This window comes from Balaenoptera musculus, chromosome 2, assembly GCF_009873245.2.
Source record: "Balaenoptera musculus isolate JJ_BM4_2016_0621 chromosome 2, mBalMus1.pri.v3, whole genome shotgun sequence".
In the NCBI taxonomy this organism is placed as follows: domain Eukaryota; kingdom Metazoa; phylum Chordata; class Mammalia; order Artiodactyla; family Balaenopteridae; genus Balaenoptera; species Balaenoptera musculus.
In genome coordinates, this window is record NC_045786.1 from 137,637,900 (window position 1) to 137,656,544 (window position 18,645).

The 18,645-nt window shown below is 41.7% G+C and overlaps 1 protein-coding gene across 1 annotated transcript in view; it reads right to left on the reverse strand.

The window, feature by feature from the left end:
- The window catches only part of KCNH5 (potassium voltage-gated channel subfamily H member 5), a 338,162-nt gene extending 335,279 nt beyond the window's left edge, over window positions 1-2,883 (reverse strand). Inside the window, exon 1 of the mRNA XM_036843658.1 lies at window positions 2,811-2,883. Within this exon, the coding sequence (XP_036699553.1) occupies window positions 2,811-2,883 (73 nt within the window). The remainder of the gene's footprint in view (window positions 1-2,810) is intronic.
- Between the last annotated feature and the right edge of the window lie 15,762 nt (window positions 2,884-18,645).

Below are 18,645 nucleotides of genomic sequence, written 5' to 3' on the forward strand. Positions count from 1 at the left end.
TATCTGTGTGTATCTCTAGATATGCTTCTACTCCGACTCTCACTAAAAGATCTGATATTTTCATAAGAAAATAATGTTGTATCAGAAAAAGAAGCACTTCATGGGGTAAAAGTAACCCATCTTTCTTCAATTCTTAGCTAGATTAGGAGTGCTGCCTCTTTTCTTTTCCACTAAAGCTCTGCCAATACTTCACTTTCAATGTTGTTAAGTTAATGAATAATGAAATCTTCACGGTGACAAACTCAATCCATCTGTGAGAACCCTGAAGGGAATTTTCTGTTAATCTCAAACAATTTCTCAGAATGAATTTTTCTATTTCTCTGCCAAATCATATAGAAATGGCAACAAGTGTGGGATACTCGCACATAAATGTGTAGAGAAATTTAATTCTGTAATTCTCAATTTCTGAGGTTCTTCCTGTACAAGTGGCACTGAGACTTTCTTTTATTGATTACATACACATGCTCATATACTTTCCTCAAATATCTAACACATTTCAAACAAAGCTCAGAGGTTTTGAGTAGTGGTATTAAAAGTTAGCCATAAGCAATTAGAGGTGATATTTAAAATGCAAAAACAGATAAATTTTCATTTGTACTTGGTGCTATCCATGGAAAGAAACATTAAACCAGTGAAGCAATTATAACAAGAAGTGTAAAAAAGATAAAACATTCATTGACTTGGATGGTAGATTTAAAATGGAGGCAATGGAAGCAGCTCTTTCTAAGCCACATAAGGTAAGTCTTAATTTCATGGTATATCAGAAATAAAAGATATTCTAAAAACTGGCTCATAGTTCCGGTCTGTATGAGAAGTTTCACCCAAAGATGCTATATGAGTAAACTTCAGCCAAGGAATTCTCATCTACTTTCTGGTCACCACGCAGAGCAATAGAGAGCCTCCAGATTTTATTCTTTAAGGCCTTCTCTGAAAAGTCCTCTCACAGACCAAATTGCATGGAGTTGAAATAACCCAAGAGGATGAGAAAGCTGAAAAACAGACTGATATACCTTAAATAGCTAATTCCAATAACCTTTAAATTTCCCAAACTGGTTGTTTTAACAGTAATATTTCCTTGTACTCTAGGTTTCTGTACAATATTAATATAAGAAAGTAATGTATAAACATAGACATTGGCTACCATGAGGAATTTATATTTTATATTATAAAAAATCAAACACACATTTGAAATCACACTGGAATGGCTAAAAGTATTATAGTTTTTTTTTTTTTTTTTACACTAAACCAGGCCTATTAGCTATTTTTTTTTTGGAACCCAAAAAAGTCTGTTCAAGACTTGTATAGTATCAGGCATTGACCAAATGCGAAGAAATAAAGTCAAAAGCCTCAAATGAAAACCAAATACCATGTCAGAGATTGATGAAAAATACCTTGGAACACTTACATATAGTCCCCAAATCAGGGGAAATATTTGCAAGCCTAGTTTTAGAAGAGATCATATCCTAAGAATTAATATAACCTAATCTACCAATTCAGGAAGAGCATAATTGTATTTAATTATTTATTATCATTTGAGTGTGCCTCTGTCTTGCCACTAAGGAGGGAGCTTTTTGAGAGCAGAAGTGTCTTAATCATTTTTTTGTCCGAAGGACCCCACAGAGTGTCTCTTGTATAAGGCACCCAAATAAATATTGTTTCATTGAATGAATGAATGAATGAATGAATGAATAAACAATGATTATGGAATTGCATAGAGTATTTCCATTGCTTTGGTCCAAAATCTACTGTAATCAATATGCAGAAATGTCTTTCTCATAATTCTGCAAGCAAAGGATCTCAAAATATAATAACAGGCCTCTGAAGGAAAAAAACAAAAAACAAAAAACTTTAAAGGATATTTTACATATCTTGCTTGTAAAATTGAAAATTATATAAAAGATTTGAAAGCAAGTAGAAAATGTATATTTCAGTAAAATGCAGTTTATAAGGTCCTAAAATGTGAAATATATAACCATCCCCATTTCGATATCTTAGAGGAAATGAATGCATAAATGGATGGCAATTCAAAGACACTTTAAGGCAAGAAAACCCTAACATCAATAGCAAGGTAGAATGGCATTTTTAAAATTCTTTCCCTAGTTACTTTAAAAGCACAGTAGCTATTGCTTCCCTGCTACATTTCTCCTGTTTAAGTCAAATCAAATATATCATATAGATCAATACAGACCAATGCAAAATTAAAAAAAAAAACTTTAAACACAAATTTGACCATAATAATTGCCTTCCCATTTTTCCAGAACTGACTCTCTTTCTTAGGTTCAACTCCAACTACCCTCTCATACACAAGGCTCCCTTCAGCGGTGCCCGTTGGGCCTGAAAGCCATTCCAGAAACTAAATCTTAAGTAGACACTTTCACAGCCATTCCCAACTTGAGGGAACCCTTCCACTGAGATTAACTCTAAGAATTTGATCAGTCTCTTCAGCCTACTTGTTTAAAAATGTGGGGAAACGATGAACAAAAAAGATATCCCTCAACAAAGCGAAACTCAACTCTGTTCTCCAGATGTACCTACACCCTAGCCGCTGCTCCCCCTTGGCTTCCTGCGGTTCTGGGCTCTGGACAGGTGGGATGGGGGAGAGTACGTCTTGGGGAGGGGATGCAACTAACTTTCCTCGGCCACCTCATTCCCACTCCCACCTAAAATCAGGTCCATCTTGTAACTGCAGCCGCCAGGTAGGGCGGTCTGCGTCCCCCTCCCGCCTTGGGAGAGGGATGGGACGGGGAGGATGGGGGGCGTGGGTGGGCAGGATGGAGGTGGAGGGGTGTTCTGACTGCAACTCTTCTTACCGCTGGAGCGCCTGACGATGTTCTCCAAAAATGTGTTCTGCGGTGCCACCAGCCCTCTCTTGCCCCCCGGCATCCTGGGTCTGGAGAGCAGCGGCCAGGATCCGCGGCGGGGGAGGGGGGAACGCAGGAAGAGAAGGTGGAGGAAGAAGAGGAAAAGGTGGAAGAGAAGATCGAGCCGAAAGAAGAGGGGGCGCGGCGGCGGCGACGGGGTCCCCTGACTGTGTCTCCAGCCCGACCCGGATGAGCAGCTCTGGGGAGGAGGACCAGGCAGTTCATGGTAGTAGCGCTCCCCCGGCCGCCGCTGCCCAGACTGTGGCGGTGCCGCACAAGGGGCTCGGGAACTGCAGGCTCCGCGGGGCACAGTGCGCCTGCGCCGCCCCCGCTGTCGCTGTCCCGCCGGTGCTGATGCTGAAGCTGTTGCTGAGGCTGCTGTCGCGGCGGCGATCACCTAGGCGCGGGCTCAGCATTTCTCCCCCTGCCCCGACCCCGAGGCCGGGGGAGCAGGAAAAGCCCACTCAAAGCCCTATCTCCCAGATCCTCTACTGCGCCCTCCTCTCCCACTTCCTAGCCTACCCCACTGGCGCAGCCGGATCAGCGCTGCCCAGCTGAGCCCAACTTCTGCCCGGCTGTGCGCCTGGTGGCCGCTCCTCTCTCCCCGGAGATCGAGGCAAACGCTCGCTGTCCAGTGGGGCCGTGGAGTGGGAGAGGAAGTGGGAGAAGCAGGCAGGATGCCAAAGAGGGCAATGGGCAGTCGGAGGGGGTCACATCTCAGTTTCTCCTGCCAAGGTCCCGAGTCCCGGCTGCTCCCGGGGACGCAGCTGCCGGGGCGGAGGTGTTGATCATCTCCCGCTCCAGTCCGGGCTGAGCGCGCAGCAGGGACTGACTGAGCGGCGCGCGGGGACGCAGAGCAGCCACCTGACGCTGCTACCGCCCCCCTCTGGGCTTCGGCGCCCGAAGCTCAACAGAGGCGATTTCAGCACCCGCCCTGGCCCACACCTTGGAGCCCGAGCCAGATAGGGTCTGAGCGCAGAGCAGGAGCGGGAATGGCCCCGGCGCCCCAGGCTGGGTCTGGCGCGCGGAGGAGCGTGGCGGCAGTACAGGGACGCTTCCCAGGGCTGCGGAGCGCACAGGCGAGCAGCGAGCCCAGCCACTGCTAAGTTGCGGGAAAGGTTGCACTTAATGCAAGGAGTAAGGGAAGAGAGTGAATAATTCACACCCGAGAGAGGGAGAGTGCAGCGGGCAGCGTTTGCTGTGGAAAAACAGTAAAGGCGGGGTGTGAGGGGGGGGGGCGACGTTGCACAGGACTGGGGAGTGTGGGCAGGAATTTTCTCTAACAACGCTCGGAACCGGCGACAGGAGAGGAACCGCTAGAAACAGAGTCCAAAAGCCAGAGTCTATGACGGAGAAGGGAAAATAGCATAAGTGCGAAGGGACCGGGGAAAGAGATGGAAAGAAATGGAGGAGCTCACGCCGCGGCACCGGCACCTTCTTTTATCTAAGGCGGTGGTTCTCAAAGTGGTCCCGGACTGGCGGCATCTCCTAAGAACTTGTTAAAAATGCAAATTATCAGGCTCTATCCAAGAGCTAGGAAACCGGGAACTGTGGGAGAGAGGGCCAACAATGTTTTAACAAGCCCTCCGGATAAATATTATGCCCGCTCAAGTTTGAGAAGAACTGATCTACGGATTCCCCTCCAGAGGCTTCGCCCGGGCCTGTCTAGAAAGGACGACTGCATAAACAGAGTCAAGGAGTGAGGACAAAGTGCGCTGCGGCCAGGTCAGAGGTTGGTGGCAAGGCAAAGTGTTAGGCAGGAAGGCAAGGCGAAAGGAGAGTTGGATGGGGGCGTCCCCTTTTGCTAGATAAGAATATGCTAGATAACCCCTGTTAGGAAAGGTCAAGGCTAGGTTACCCGGAGACAGCGGGAATCTCCCCGGCAGGGGTCAGAGAAAACAACTCCTGCTCGTCTCCTACCCTGGGCAGGGAGGAAGGGGGATGGGGGAGTGGGGGCGGTGTCTCGCCTAAATCCCTAGATTACCAATCACTGGCCTCAGGTTACCATCACCGCCTCTCCAGAGCTGTCGGTGTAAGGGCCGTTGCCTATAGCTGAGAGACACATAAATACACAGCCAGAATCCAGGCTTTATCTTAGGATCCTTTTCTCCCTCTCCTCTGAAATTTCCACCCGTTCCTGCAGTGCTTGGGCGGCTGAGCAAACCCAGAAGGTTGATGCGAGGTAAAGAGCAGTTTGCTCTGCTAGGATTCTTTCCGCACAAAATCAAGAGACTCGGTAGAATAACACTAGTCTAGCCTTGCTTTCTACCCCAAGCACGGCTGGTGGTGCAAGTTTATTTCCCTACAGATAGACTGCCTTCTAAATGCGTTGGGGTGTCTTTAGTTAAATAACAAGGGACTCAGGCACAGATTGGATCCTTGTGGTTGGCCTGCCATGACAGGAGTCAGAGATGTGGCTGAGGTTACAGCTCCCTTCCTGCAGTTGACCGGGTGTGTACAAGGGTGATCTCGGACAGGCAGCGGTGAGTGGTGGTGCCCAGGAACTGAACCTGGGTAGCCTGGATGAAAACCAGGAATCCTAGCCACCACACCCCCTGGCTTTTGCCCCCAGTGAAAAATGCATTTCTCACAGAGGCAAAAACTGTAAAACCAGGTACATGCAGCTCGATATCAAAAAAACAAACAACCCAAGCCAAAAATGGGCAGAAGACCTAAATAGACATTTCTTCAAAGAAGATATACAGATTGCCAACAAACACATGAAAGAATGCTCAACATCATTAATCATTAGAGAAATGCAAATCAAAACTACAATGAGATATCATCTCACACTGGTCAGAATGGCCATCATCAAAAAATCTACAAACAATAAATGCTGGAGAGGGTGTGGAGAAAAGGGAACACTCTTGCACTGTTGGTGGGAATGTAAATTGATACAGCCACTATGGAGAACAGTATGGAGGTTCCTTAAAAAACTAAAAATAGAACTAGCATTCGACCCAGCAATCCCACTACTGGGCATATGTCCTGAGAAAACCATAATTCAAAAAGAGTCATGTACCACAATGTTCACTGCAGCTCTATTTACAATAGCCAGGACATGGAAGCAACCTAAGTGTCCATCATCAGATGAATGGATAAAGAAGATGTGGCACATATATACAATGGAATATTACTCAGCCATAAAAAGAAACGAAATTGAGTTATTTGTAGTGAGGTGGATGGACCTAGAGTCTGTCATACAGAGTGAAGTAAGTCAGAAAGAGAAAAACAAATACCGTATGCTAACACATATATATATGGAATCTAAAAAAAAAAGGTCATGAAGAACCTAGGAGCAAGATGGCAATAAAGACTCGGACCTACTAGAGAATGGACTTGAGGACACGGGGAGGGGGAAGGGTAAGCTGGGACAAAGTGAGAGAGTGGCATGGACATATATACACTACCAAATGTAAAATAGATAGCTAGTGGGAAGCAGGCGCATAGCACAGGGAGATCAGCTCGGTGCTTTGTGTCCACCTAGAGGGGTGGGATAGGGAGGGTGGGAGGGAGGAAGATGCAAGAGGGAAGAGAAATGGGAACATATTGTATATGTATAACTGATTCACTTTGTTATAAAGCAGAAGCTAACACACCATTGTAAAGCAGTTATACTTCAATAAAGATGTTAAAAAAAAAACCAGGTACAAAGTTTATTATTAAAGACACAGCACAACAGCAAGTGGGAGAGCACACAGAGAAACAGTTTGTTTAGTTAAGACAAAAGCAAGGCAGAGATGCACACCTGGAGAGAAAGGGGGTGGGCGTCCTCCCTAATGAGGAGGAGCGCAGTAAAGAAGTGGTTAAGTCATCTATATACCGCAGTTCTTCCAGATCTTTGTTTACCTTTGGCCAATTATCTGGTTTCTTTTTCCACACCTGCCCTGCCCTAGGACCCTCCCCAACATGCGTGAGCAACTTTTTTCCAAGATGGATTACAGCCCAGAGGCCTATGGGACGGCCTTAGCATCACATATTATGGGCCCTTTTTGACCCCTAAGGAGCCTTTCTGCATATGTGCAATGTTTCCCTTGCCCCAAGGATGGGAAATGTATGACCTCTTGACCTTTTAACAGGGTTTAGTCCCACTCTGTCCCTACCATAAAAATGTCCAATGTCCGGTTATTTACCCTATTTATGTTGCTGGTTTCCATATCAAGGTGCAGATCTCGAAATATAGACAGGAGTCCAGTCATAAATATGTAGTCCTGGAGCCCGTTTGTCTCTTGCTTCAGGAAATGTAAACACAGGGCTGGTAATGAACGTCCGGCCTGGAGCCCATCTTCTTCTCACCCCAGGAAGTGTGAACAGGAGGCCAGTTGTAAATGTCTAGCCTGGAGCCCACCTATCTCCTGCCTCAAGGGGAAGGGGAACTTGAAACCTGAGCTTAGACACACAATTGGATTTTGCCTCTCCTCTGGTGGGTCTTGTGTGACCTGTGTTTACGTCGACTAGGCTACGGTACAGACCATGACTAATCAGCCATTCCCAGAATGAAGTGGTGAACAAGCAGGCTGATTTTATATGTATATAAAATTAAAATAAAATATATATAAATATGTATAAAAATAAACATATATATCTCATAGACTGCTATCCTAGACTTCTAACATGTGATGAATCCATCATCACCATTAACAGGAGACATCTCAAATCTATATGTTCTTTTGCAGCTGCCCACATCTCACCTCTGGGTATTGATATAAAATCTCAGCTTCCCAGCATTTCCCATCTAGTATAAATATCCCTGTTCCTAATCACTCTTCTCTGGGGGTATTAGCTCACACTTCCCAAAGAGGAAACTCTTTTGGACTCTGTTAAGACACAGTCACACAATTACTAGTAGAACTTCCCCATTTATTTCCATCTGCAGATTTAATTAAAATGACATTTATCCTTTCTTCTTTGTCCTTAATAACTGCATAGCATTAAAACTTTGGAATTATTTTAATTATTGTAAAAAAAAAATGGTCATTATAAAGTGTCAAATCCTTGGTTTACACACTTTTCTTAATCCTCTACTTTAAATTTTCATTTTACAGAAGAAAAAAACAAGACCCAGAGAGATGAAGTGCCTAATCCAAGATGACACGGTGCTTTAGAGGTACATTATGACTAGAACTGGGTCTTCTAATCCTGTGGTGAGAGCTCCTTGTAAATAACAGAAAATAATCTGATGTTGGCATAGTGTGGTAACAACCAGCAACATCCAATTATCTCTATTGCCATCACTGGTTTTGCAGCACTAGCGAGAATCACTTGCAACAGCTGGTAATCACTTGCAATAGCTCCTAATCAACAGAGAGTTAAGGAAAACAGAGCAGCACCGGCACCGTATGTACTGACTGGCCCTAAGGAATGTGCTGGCAGATTGCAGCAGGTGCCAGTACAGCATTTTATAAGTGTTTCGCAGACAGAGTTGTTGTAACCAAGCCACAGCATGTACAGGTGAGACAGACAGGAATCAAAAAGCTTCAGTGTCACACAAAGGGCTTCTTTTTGTTTGTTTCCTTGCAAAGATTCCATTTCAAAGCAGAAGCATTTGTCCTTTTCTTCTGTCTTGGGGTATTGTAATTAGAGTGGTGTTGTCTGTGAGAACGAAGAGTTCCAATACCCAGAGGTGTTCACGAACTCCTAAGTCACTGCTGTGAAATGAAGGAAAGCTGGCTGAGGCTGCAGGTGTGTTCCAGTTTAACAGTAACCAAGACAAGAGTGAAGAGTTAGAAAACTGATATACTAGGAAATGATGGTTTGTAATTACTATAGGTTTGCTGAAGGATTCTTTTATCAAGCACATCCTCCTTTGAGGATTTAAGATATAGTTTATTTGACAGTAGCTGTAGTTATGTGTAAACTCTCAAAAATGCTTTAAAAATAGGTCCAGTCTGACAATGTTTGATCCCTTATGTGAAAATGGCCCACCCACTGCTCTCTAGGGGGATGATTTTTCTCTCTAACCCTGCTCTCTGTTTCTGAGCTAACCTCAGCAGAGGTCTCAGGTGTAATCTGCAGACGCTAAATGGGTGGCTCTGAAGGAGAAATGGCGGAAGGAAGAAAACAGAAAGCCAGAAGTTGCTCTCCATCCTGGCCTCCAGGAGTGGTGTCATCAGCAGCAGTGTCAGTCCAAACGTTTCCTCCTTCTCAGTCTATTTTCCGCATCTCACTCTCTGCCTCCCCCAGAGCCCTACCCCTGCTCTAGCAATGAAATAGCCAAATGATTGTTTGATTCCTTTGCTTGCACAGTCCCACACTTAAACTTATAACCTTCCTCCTTCTCCTTCCCACCCCAGAATCTAAGTTGAGAGAAAGCAGAATAGAGGTTGTAGTGTATAGAGGTTCAGTGCTTCGACTCTGGACCCAGAGGGCCTGGAATTTAATCTTGCCCCTGCCACTTATATAACCTAGGGCAAGTTATTTAGCCTCAATTTCCCTTGTTGTAAAATGGGGATTAAAAATGACTTATTTAGTAGGGCTGTCACGAGGACTAAATGAGATCCTATTCGATAGCTATTAAATAGTATCTGGCATGTAACAAGGACCATGTAAGTGTTTGTTAAGTAAATAACCCTTTTCATCCCCTTCTACTTTCATTTACAGTAGTAACTCTAGGTGGTGGTCACTACTAATGCTCACCAATAATCAGGTGCCTTCTCCACTTCCTTGAAATTATTTATGGCCATAAACTAATTCTGGTCAGTGAAATGTGAATGGAGGTGACGTGTATTAGTAAAAGCAGATAAGAGCCAGGACTCAGTTCTTGATGCTCCTCTTCCGCTACCTCAGTGACTATGGAATGCCGAGCAACACAGGGATAACAATTGCAGGAAGAGTTACCTAGACCTGCGGTAGGCATTATATAAGCAGGAAATAAACTTCTGTTGTGCTAAGACACTGAGATTTTGGCACTGTTTCTTACTGTACTGGACCTTAATCTATCCTGACTGGTACAGATTATGAACTTACTTTAGGTACAGGAAATTAGGGGAACAATAATTCCCTGACTATACACTAGAATCACCTGGGGAGCTTATAAAAATCCCAATGTCCAGGCCACAGCCCCCAGTCCAAGTGCATCAGAATTTCTGATCATGAGACTCAGACATCAGTAGTTTTTAAAGTTCCCCTGGTGATTTCAATGTGCATTAAAGTTAAGAACCATTGTCCTAGAGCAATGCTGCACTTTATGTGAATCTCTGGGATTTAGATATGTGCCAAGATCCCCAACTCTCAAGGATCAGACCTATGGTTACACCCATCCAGCAAAGACTCAACCCTAATATATCCACCTGTGAGTTTCTTCATACTTGTAGCTGCTGAGCTTCTCAGGAGAGAATCACAAAACCTCCAAGACTGATGCACCATAAACTCAAGGCCTCCATAATCAAGTTGTCTCTCTATGCAGCCCAATCCTTATCCACATCCCTAGTCAACTATCCATTCCATTCTCTACAGTAGCTTTCTCAAAGCTTTTTCTGTCTTTTCACACCTCAGATGTAACCTTCTCACCTCTCAGTCTCATAAGATGACTTACAGAGAATAGGTGATGTTGTCAATTCTTAGACTTCCTGCCTTGGCTCTCTCTTCCTTTTCTTCTTTCTTCTAGGTGAATAGGAGGCAATTCCCCTCACCATCCCTCCACTAGCACTCTGGATCCTATTAACTCATGCCTCTGGAGGGACTTCACTTTACTGACTGTCCCCTCATTCCTCTCTCTTCAACATCTAATAAGCTTTAAGAATGCTTTCTTAACTCAACTTTCAGTCCAGCTTTTGTTCCATCTCTCCCATCCCTTCATGTCAGTTTCTCAGAAGGGTAGTCTGTAGTAGGTGTCTCCACTTCCTTGTCTCCTATCTACTCCTTAACCCACCACGGATTGGCCTCCACCCCACTACTTCCCTTAAACTGCCTTCCCAAAGACCTTTTGTTAATTGCCAAATCAAGTGACGCAATTTCATTCTTAATTTCACTTTACCTGCCCTATCATGGTTGACTCTGTTCCAACCCCCATCTACTTGAAACATTCTCCTGCCTTAGACTGCCTGGTTTTGAATAATGATTGCATGACCTCAGCATTTTAGTTAACCTATGTGTGCCTGAGTTCCTTTATTAGTAAAAAGAGAACAGTAATAGTCCCTACCTCATACGGTTGATTTAAGAATTAAATGAGATAGTACAGGTAGGCAGTCTTGTATCAACATTTCTAAAATTGAAAACTCTGAAATCCTAAACTTTTTTTTTTCATAAATTTGTCACAAACTCATTTGTCAGAAAAGGCTGACCTGAATTGTCATGAAGCTATTTTTACTTTTTCTTTATCCCACTTGCTGTGAATATTGATATATTTTGCTGCATAGACATTAATGTGTTTGATAACAGGAATTGCTGTCCCCAATCCTTATAGGAGAGACATGAATATATAGAAATCGACAAATTTCTGAATTCCAAAATATAGCTCTCTTTCCTTTAACTCTAGACATGCCTACCTATGTGCTGACTGACTCTCTTTATGTGGCAATTTCACAGGGATCCCAAATTCAACATATCCAAAACAAGTGTATCATCTTGCAGCCTGCCCAAGCATTCTCTGCATCTAGTGTGTACCACCTCCATCCACCTAGTTGTCAAGTCAATAACTTCAATGCTTCTTTATCCCTACCCCTGGCAGGCAATCCTCTTCATTCCACCATCTAGAGATCTCTTAAAGAGCCCACTTCTTACTATCACCGTTGGCACTGCTCAAGGTCAGATCAGGGTTGAGAATTATTGTTACCCCAATTTCATGTACCTAAAGCATATTCATAATTTGTATCAGTCAGGATAGACTAGGTTATTGTACAGTAATAAACACTGCAGGGTCTCATCTTCCACTTGGATTACTGCAACAGTCATTTAAACTTGTCTTGCTGCTTACATTGTTTTCCTGCCATACTCCTCTCCATCTCCATCTCCAAGCTCCACCCAATTCATTCTTCACCCTGCACTGTAGCTAAAGCTCTTAAAGCATCAATCTATTTATGTCAACCTTCTAAGTTCCTCTTTGTCCTCAGGTAAAAGTCCAAAGCCCTTAGCTAGGCTTTCTTTAGCCTTCCCTATCAGACTCTTGCTTACTTATCCAGTCTCGACGCTCACCATTCCCCATTGCAACCCCACATCCTCATACTTCCTTGCTCCCTACACTTCTTTTTGTTCCTTGTGCTTACCATGCTCTCTCTTTCTTCCTTTACCCACATCCTATATCACCAGGCATATTCTTTCATATCCTAGATTAGATATCATTTCTTCCAAAAGGCCTTCTTTGATTCGCCAAGACTTAGTAAAGAGCCCCTCCTGTGTCTTCTCCTAGTGCCACCATATGCTTTTTCTATTGTAGCATTTGCCTCACTGTTGTAAAGAAAAGATCACAAATACAGTTGAAATCCTAATTATCTTCTCACCAGAGCTGCCACTAGCCACTTTGGCATCTTTGTGAGAATTAAGAAAAGAAGTCTTCTTTGGACAGTCATAGGTCCAAGGCAAGGACATCAATTGGTGAGATTACTGTGAACTGGACATCAGCCTCTATTTGTCCCCTTTGATGGGTACCCTCAGTGAGAAGAAGGAGGAAAGCTTTCTAGGTAAGAGAACTAGAAAAAGGGAAATTCATAATAATAGGAAACCTTATAATATGTGACTAAAAATGTATAATTCAGACTTAACAAAGACAAATGGGGTTTCTGGCTGCCCGTGCTGGGGCCATGGAGGCAGCAAGACATGCTGAGGAGGTGGCTCTGGCCAGGGTCATCACAGCAGCAAAGGAGGCTGTAACACAAAGATTGAAAGCAACTCAGCACTTTCCAGTGAGCATCAACCACAGAACTTTTATTGAAACTACTGGAAAGAGAAACTTTTTCTTCTGAGATTATGAACCAGTACAAAATAAGCCTGGAGTGAGAGCCAGTGTGCCCCAGTCTGTTGCAACTACCTGCTGGTCTATGCTGCCACAGGCAATTTGTTCACACCCCAGTTGTGGCCGCCTACCCTCCCCAGCCTGCGGGAGTATCTTTCGCAACACCAAGACCCAGCTCCACCCAACTGCCTGCAGGCTCCTGTGCTGGACACCTTATGCCAAATAACCAGCAAGACAGGAACACAGACCCACCCATCAGCAGATAGGCTGCCTAAAGTCATACTAAGCTCACAGACACCCCAAAGCACACCACCTGATGTGGCCCTGCCCAACAGAGGGAAAAGACTCAGCTCCACCAACCACAGCACAGGCACCAGTCCCTCCTACCCAGAAGCCTACACAAGCCCCTGGACCAAACTCACCCACCAGGGGGCCGACAACAGAAGCAAGAGGTACTACACCCCTGCAGCTTGCAGAAAGGAGACCATAAACACAGTAAGTTAGGCAAAATGAGATGACAGAGAAATATGTTGCAGACAAAGGAGCAAGGTAGAAACCCACAAGACCAAATCAATGAGGAGGAAATGGGCAATCTACCTGAAAAAGAATTCAGAGTAATGATAGTAAAGATGATCCAAGATCTCAGAAATAGAATGGAGGCACGGATTAAGATACAAGGAATAGTTAACAAGGACCTAGAAGAACTAAAGAACAAATACACAGTAATGAACAACACAATTACTGAAATGCAAAATACACTAGAAGGAATCAATATCAGAATAACTGAGGCAGAAGAATGGGTAAGTGAGCTGGAAGAAAGAATGGTGGAAATAGCTGCTATAAGAGCAAAATAAAGAAAAAAGAATGAAAAGAAATGATGACAGTCTCAGAGACCTCTGGGATAACATTAAACACACCAACATTTGAATTATAGGGGTCCCAGAAGAAGAAGAGAAAGAGAAAGAGTCTGAGAAAATATTTGAAAAGATTATAGTCAAAAACTTCCCTGACATGGGAAAGGAAACAGTCAATCAAGTTCAGGAAGCACAAAGAGTCCCATACAGGATAAACCCAAGGAGAAACACACCAAGACACATATTAATTAAACTAACAAAAATTAAATACAAAGAAAAAATATTAAAAGCAGCAAGGGAAAAGCAACAAGTAATCTACAAGGGAATCCCCATAAGGTTATCAGCAGATTTTTCAGCACAAACATTGCAGGCCAGAAGGGAGTAGCAGGACATATTTAAAGTGATGAAAGGGAAAAACCTACAACCAAGATTACCATACCCAGAAAGGATCTCATTCAGATTCAACACAGAAGTCAAAAGCTTTACAGACAAGAAAAAGCTAAGAGAATTCAGCACCACCAAACTAGCATTACAACAAATGCTAAAGGAACTTCTCTAGCTGGGAAACACAAGAGAAGAAAAAGACCTACAAAAGCAATCCAAAACAATAAAGAAAATGGTAATAGGAACATACATATTGATAATTACCTTAAATGTAAATGGATTAAATGCTTCAACCAAAAGACACAGACTGGCTGAATGGATACAAAAACAAGACCCATATATATGCTGTCTACAAGAGACCCACTTCAGACCTAGGGACACATACAGACTGAAAGTGAGGGGATGGAAAAAGATATTCCATGCAAATGGAAAGCAAAAGAAAGCTGGAGTAGCAATACTCATATCAGACAAAATAGACTTTAAAATAAAGACTATTACAAGAGACAAGGAAAGACACTACATAATGATCAAGGGATTAATCCAAGAAGAAGATATAACAATTGTAAATATTTATGCAGCCAACAGAGGAGTACCTCAATACATAAGGCAAATGCTAACAGCCATAAAAGGGGAAATCGACAGTAATACAATAATAGTAGGGGATTTTAACACTCCACTTACACCAATGTATAGATCATCCAGACAGAAAATTAATAAGGAAACACAAGCCTTAAATGACACATTAGAACAGATAGACTTAATTGATATTTATAGAACATTCTATCTGAAAACAGCAAAATACATGTTCTTCTCAAGTGCACACAGAACACTCTCCAGTATAGATCACATCTTGCTTCACAAATCAAGCCTCAGTAAATTTTAGAAAACTGAAACCGTATCAAGCATCATTTCCAACCACAATGCTATGAGATTAGAAATCAATTACAGGAAAAAAAACCTGTAAAAAACACAAACACATGGAGGCTAAACAATACGCTGCTAAATAACCAAGAAAGTACTGAAGAAATCAAAGAGGAAATCAAACAATACCTAGAAACAAATGACAATGAAAACACGACAACCCAAAACCTATGGGATGCAGCAAAAGCAGTTCTAAGAGGGACTTTTATAGCAATACAATCCTACCTCAAGAAAAAAGAAAGATCTCAAATAAACAACCTAAACTTACACTTAAAGCAACTAGAGAAAAAAGAACAAAACAACAACCCAAAGTTAGTAGAAGGAAAGAAATCATAAAGATCAGAGCAGAAATAAGTGAAATAGAAACAAAGAAAGCAATAGCAAAGATCAATGAAACTAAAAGCTGGTTCTTTGAGAAGATAAACAAAACTGATAAATTTTTAGCCAGACTTATCAAGAAAAAAAGGGAGAGGACTCAAATCAATAAAATTAGAAATGAAAAAGAAGTTACAACTAACATTGCAGAAATGCAAAGGATCATAAGAGATTACTACAAGCAACTCTATGTCAATAAAATGGACAACCTGAAAGAAATGGACAAATTCTTAGATAAGTACAACCTTCCTAGACTGCACCAGGAAGAAATAGAAAATATGAACACACTGATCACAGTAATGAAATTGAAACTGTGATTAAAAATCTTCCAACAAACAAAAGTCCAGGACCAGATGGTTTCACAGGCAAATTCTTTCAAACATTTAGAGAAGAATTAACACCTATCCTTCTCCAAATCTTCCAAAAATTGCAGAGGGAGGAACACTCCCAAGCTAATTCTACTGGGCCACCATCACCCTGACACCAAAACCAGACAAATATATCACAAAAAAAGAAAATTACAGGCCAATATCACTGATGAACATAATGCAAAAATCCTCAACAAAATACTAGCAAACTGAATCCAACAACACATTTAAAGGATCATACACCACGATCAAGTGGGATTTATCCCAGGGAGGCAAGAATTCTTCAATATATGCAAATCAATCAATGTGAATCACCATATTAACAAATTGAAGAATAAAAACCACATGGTCACCTTAATAGATGCAGAAAAAGGTTTTGACAAAATTCAACACGCATTTATGATGCAAAGTCTCCAGAAATGGACATAGAGGGAACCTACTTCAACATAATAAAGACCATATATGACAAATCCACAGCAAATATCATTCTCAATGGTGAAAAACTGAGAGCATTTCCTCTAAAGTCGGGAATAAGACAAGGGTGTCCACTCTCACCACTATTATTCAACATAGTTTTGGAAGTCCTAGACAAGTCAATCAGAGAAGAAAAAGAAATAAATGAATCCAAATTGGAAAAGAAGAAGTAAAACTGTCACTGTTTGCAGATGACATGATACTATACATAGAAAATCCTAAAGAGGCCACCAGAAAACTACTAGAGCTAATCAATAAATTTATTAAGCTGCAGGATACAAAATTAATGCACAGAAATCTCTTGCATTCCTATACACTAACAATGAAAGATCAGAAAGAGAAATTAAGGAAACAATCCCATTTACCACTGCAACAAAAAGAATAAAATACCTAGGAATAAACCTACCTAAGGAGGCAAAAGACCTGTACGCAGAATACTATAAGATACTGGTGAAAGAAATCAAAGATGACATAAACAGATGGAGAGATATACCATGTTCTTGAATTAGAAGAATCAATATTGTGAAAATGTCTATACTACCCAAAGCAATCTACAGATTCAATGCAATCCCTACCAAATTACCAATGGCATTTTTCACAGATTTAGAAGAAAAAATGTTATCATTTGTATGGACACACAAAATACACCGAATAGCCAAAGAAATCTTTTGAAAGAAAAACGGAGCTGGAGGAATCAGGCTCCCTGACTTCAGACGATACTACAAAGCTACAGTAATCAAGATAGTATGGTCCTGGCACAGAAACAGAAATATAGATCAATGCAACAGGATAGAAAGCCCAGAGATAAACTCACACACCTATGGTCACCTAATCTTTGACAAAGGAGGCAAGAATATACAATGGAGAAAAGACAGTCTCTTCAGTAAGTGGTGCTGGGAAAACTGGACAGCTACATGTAAAAGAATGAAATTAGAATACTCCCTAACACCATACACAAAAATAAAGTCAAAATGGATTAAAGACCTAAATGTAAGACCAGACACTGTAAAGCTCTTAGAGGAAAACATAGGAAGGACACTCTTTGACATAAATCACAGCAAGATCCTTTTTGACCCACCTCCTAGAGTAATGAAAATAAAAGCAAAAATAAACAAATAGGACCTAATGAAACTTAAAAGCTTTTGCACAGCAAAGGAAACCATAAACAAGACGAAAAGACAACCCTCGGAATGGGAGAAAATATTTGCAAATGAAGAAACTGACAAAGGATTAATCTCCAAAATATACAAACAGCTCATGCAGCTCTATATCAAAAAAACAAACAACCCAATCAAAAAATGGGCAGAAGGTCTAAATAGACATTTCTCCAAAGAAGACATACAGGTGGCCAACAAACACAGGAAAAGATGCTCAACATCACTAATTATCAAAGAAATGCAAATCAAAACTACAATGAGGTATCATCTCACAGCAGTTAGAATGGCCATCATCAACAATTCTACAAACAAAATTCTGGAGAGGGTGTGGAGAAAAGGAAACCCTCTTACACTCTTGGTGGGAATGTAAATTGATACAGCCACTATGGAGAACAGTATGGAGGTTCCTTAAAAAACTAAAAATAGAACTACCATATGATACAGCAATCCTACTACTGGGCATACACCCAGAGAAAACCATAATTCAAAAACACACAGGCACCCCAATGTTCCTTGCAGCACTATTTACAACAGCCAGGACGTGGAAGCAACCTAAATGTCCATCAACAGAGGAATGGATAAAGAAGATGTGGTACATATATGCAATGGAATATTACTCAGCCATAAAGAGGAATGAAACTGGGTCATTTGTAGAGACGTGGATGGACCTAGAGACTGTCATACAGAGTGAAGTAAATCAGAAAGAGAAAAACAAACATCATATATTAATGCATATATGTGGAACCTAGAATAACGGTATAGATGATCTTATTTGCAAAGCAGAAATAGAGACACAGACGTAGAGAACAAGCGTATGGACATCAAGGGGGAAAGGGTGGGGGTGGCATGAATTAAGAGATTGGGATTGACATATATACACTATTGATACTATGTATAAAATAGATAATTAATGAGAACCTACTGTATAACACAGGAAACTCTACTCAGTGCTCCATGGTGACCTAAGTGGGAAGGAAATCCAAAAGCGAAGGGATATATGTATATGTATAGCTGATTCACTTTTCTGTACAGCAGAAACTAACACAACATTGTAAAGCAACTATACTGCAATAAAAACTAAAAAAAATGAAAAAGACAAATGGGAGATGGAATTGGAGACACAGTTAGGGACACGTCCTTAAGGAGTTTGGGTTTATTCTGTAGGCAATGAAAGATGTGTTTTGAGTAAAACAGTAACTTCTTTTAGGAGAAGGAATCTGTATATGATTGGCGTACAAGATCTTTGGGGACTCATCACAAAAAAATTTTTTTATAACTATGCATTGCGACGGATGTTAACTAGACTTATTGTGTTGATCATTTCACGGTATATGCAAATATCTAATCATTATGTTGTATACC